This window comes from Kickxella alabastrina, assembly GCF_025024165.1.
Source record: "Kickxella alabastrina strain RSA 675 chromosome Unknown BX661scaffold_13, whole genome shotgun sequence".
NCBI lineage: Eukaryota > Fungi > Kickxellomycota > Kickxellomycetes > Kickxellales > Kickxellaceae > Kickxella > Kickxella alabastrina.
The window spans coordinates 5,248-8,499 of NW_026251484.1; the positions used below are offsets into that span (position 1 = coordinate 5,248).

The 3,252-nt window shown below is 43.2% G+C and overlaps 1 protein-coding gene across 1 annotated transcript; it reads left to right on the plus strand.

Moving 5' to 3' along the window:
• Positions 1–252: 252 nt before the first annotated feature.
• BX661DRAFT_183197 (2-aminomuconic semialdehyde dehydrogenase) lies at positions 253–2,207 on the plus strand. Its single transcript, XM_051536169.1, has one exon. The coding sequence runs from the start codon at positions 379–381 to the stop codon at positions 1,957–1,959; it is 1,581 nt and encodes a 526-aa protein (XP_051391129.1). The 5' UTR covers positions 253–378; the 3' UTR covers positions 1,960–2,207.
• The last annotated feature ends 1,045 nt before the right edge of the window (positions 2,208–3,252 follow it).

Genomic DNA, 3,252 nt, shown 5'->3' on the forward strand with positions numbered 1-3,252 from the left:
CAAAATATCTTCCAAATGGTTTATTTATTTATTTTTGCTCAAAAGTGTAATTGGTGCAGACTACAATTTACAATCAGTCGGAAAATCAGATGTGATATTCACACAAATATGCCTTCTGGCCGGGTTAGGTTTCGAGCGCCAATGAAAAGATCGCCGCTAATATGTGCGTGCATATATTTGCTCAAACATCAAATAGTTTTTCGCAGCTTTAACATTCCCTTGCCAAGGTTAAATCAAAGCACAATAAAAAATACATATATAAGCAACCATATGTCGCGCTGTCCAGAAAAAATTTAAAAAAAACTCGACTGCTTTATTATTTTTTATTTCTCCTCGCATTAGTTAGTGCTAAAAAAACCATTACTTTTTTATTTTACCATGACTACCACTGCCACCATCAGCGCCAATCTTCCGACCGACATCAAGGATGTCCACATTCAGAACTACATCAATGGCGAGTGGGCGCCTCCGACTAATGGCTTGTTTCTGGACAAGTACAATCCAGCCACGGGCCAAGTGATATTGCAGATCCCTGATTCGGCCAGTGCTGATGTTGATAGCGCTGTAAAGGCCGCCAAGGCTGCATTCCCCCTGTGGTCAAAGACGCCGGTCTCTGAGCGCGCGGCAATTCTACTGCGCATTGCCGATCTGATTGACGAGAACAGCTCAATCTTGGGCACATTCGAGTCCCTTGACCAAGGAAAGCCTGTTTTCTCCGCAATTCACTTTGAAATGCCAATGTGTGCTGCTAGCTTCCGTCAGTTTGCAAAGCTCATTACCGACGGCGGCATTAAGGAAAGTGAATCTCGTTTGGAATCCATGATTACGCCGACCTCTATTACTCAGCCCAAGGCCTCTATTACTGAGTCAGTCACCCAGCACATTGCTGCGGGTGTTGCTGGGCTCATCACGCCCTGGAACTTTCCTTTGCCAATGGTTTGCTTCAAGCTTGCACCATGCATTGCTGCCGGAAGCACCTGCGTTGTCAAGCCGACTGAGCTGAGCAGCATCACGTCATTCCTGCTTTCCCACATCCTTCATGCGGCAGGCGTGCCCAAGGGCGTCGTCAACATTATCTTTGGCAGCGGCCTCGGTGCTGGTGAGCCCCTTGTAAAACACAAAGACGTGAAGCTGATCTCATTTACTGGTGGATCAGCCACGGGCGCTCGCATCGGTGCTCTTGCCAGCGGCCAATTCAAGCGTGTGTCGCTCGAGCTCGGTGGCAAGAACCCAGCTATGTTCTTCGACGACTGCAACATTGACCATGCTGTGACCACCAGCATTCGCGGCGCGTACACAAACCAGGGCGAGGTTTGCCTCTGTGCCTCTCGCCAGTACGTGCAACATGGCATCTATGAGAAGTTTGTCGAGATGTTCAGGCAAAAGGTGCGCAGCGACATTTTTGTCGGCAACCCGTTGGACCCCAGGACGTTCTATGGCCCAGTTATCAGTCAGCAGCACATGGACAAGGTTCTTGGCTATATTCGACTTGCGCAGGAGGAGAGTGCTACGGTCGAGTTTTTGGTCAACCCCAATGATATCGCAGTCAAGGGCGTGTCGAGCGACGGCAGACTAACCATCGAGGGCCACGAGGGCGGCTACTTTATCGCGCCGACGCTGATCACAAACATCAAGCAGAGCTCGCGGGTTATGCAAGAGGAGATCTTTGGGCCTGTCGTTTGCATCTTACCATTCGGCACTGAGGAAGAGGCCGTTGAGCTCGCCAACGACACAGAATACGGGCTGAGTGCCTCTGTATGGACACTTGACCATGACAAGCTTGATCGTGTGATGAGGCAGATCAACGCCGGCCTGGTTTGGGGCAACAACTGGCTCAATATGGACCAAGACATGCCATTTGGCGGCATGGGGTGCTCTGGAAACTGCCGCGAGAACGGCAAGTACAGCCTAGAGTTTTACACTGAGGTCAAGACCCTCTCTCGCCATGTCTTTGACTAGATGAGGTTTAATTGTCAATTTTTCAATTGTAAAATATTTGCAGCTGGTACTTGTAAGTAAAATTTGGCATAAAATGTATGCTGCTCAGAGTTGTGCAAATTCAATAACTGCATGCCTACCATAAAATGAGTTTTTTGTCTAGAAGTTAGTCTAATCTAATCGGCAAGCACAATAATTGGATTTATTCAAACGTGCTTTTTATTTTCTCTGAGCAGGTTTAAAAAGAAAAAGAAAAACGTTTAGTTGACTAGTTGATCAGTTGACAAGTCGACCAGTTGGAAATAGCTAGTTGAAAGGGTGTCTATTATTTTATATTTACTGAAGGAGTAGATTAGAGCCCAAAACAATTTATTTGTTGTTGAGGTGTACACCTTTATCTTTGTAAACTCAAAAGTATTTACTTTGACAGATTCAAAAATAGAGACAAATCACATGGCTTGGCACTAACATACTTTATTTACAAATATGGGTGTAAATGAAAGCGTAAAAATAACGCCCAACACAACTAAACCAAGTTATTTCTTCTCAGGAAAATAAAAACGCGATAGTGCGATGATTTAGCCTTGTACTTGTATTTGTCCAAGTATAAAAGCAGTGGGTTATCCTTCAAATTAAACCATCAACAACATCAGCATCAACATCATTTTCAACAACATTGTTTTTACAGAAACATCAACTGCACTTTGCCTACTTTTTAACAAGCAACCAAGTACCCATCAACAATAATGACCGAAAGAAATGTCGATCTCTTTATTAATACAACTTCCTATCCCGAATTAACTGCACAGATCCCAACTGAATTTAATAATGCGTATACTGTCTCTGCAAAAGCCAAAGTGGCCGATGTAAAGGCATATATAAAGAAGTATATAAATAAAAACACAAACTTGATGCTCAATTCGTTTGAATTGTATAGTCATGGCGATAGCATCCAGCTTCTTGGCGATAACCTTGATTTTAGTGGCAAACATTTTAAGCACCAAGCTACTCTGGAAATAGGGTGTGCAACGATAATGGATAATAATAAGGTTATTTATTCTAATGGTAATAAGATTTGATTGACGCAAATAGCAAACAATTTATTGTCAATATCAAATCATGACCACCACTAGACGTACATGTGTTGATTTTCTATGCTCTGGCAGTTCAGAGCACAATGCACCAACAGCATAGCAACGCAGATTGAAAATGCGGATTTTAATAGTATTTTAATATATTGTTGAATAAATGTTTTGAAAGACCTGCCTCTGAAAAATGAATAAACTCTTTTAATAGAAAGTGAAAATATTCAAT

Excerpts from the sequence above, each read along its gene's own strand:
- BX661DRAFT_183197 (XM_051536169.1), top strand. The coding sequence starts at position 379 with ATGACTACCACTGCCACCATCAGCGCCAATCTTCCGACCGACATCAAG.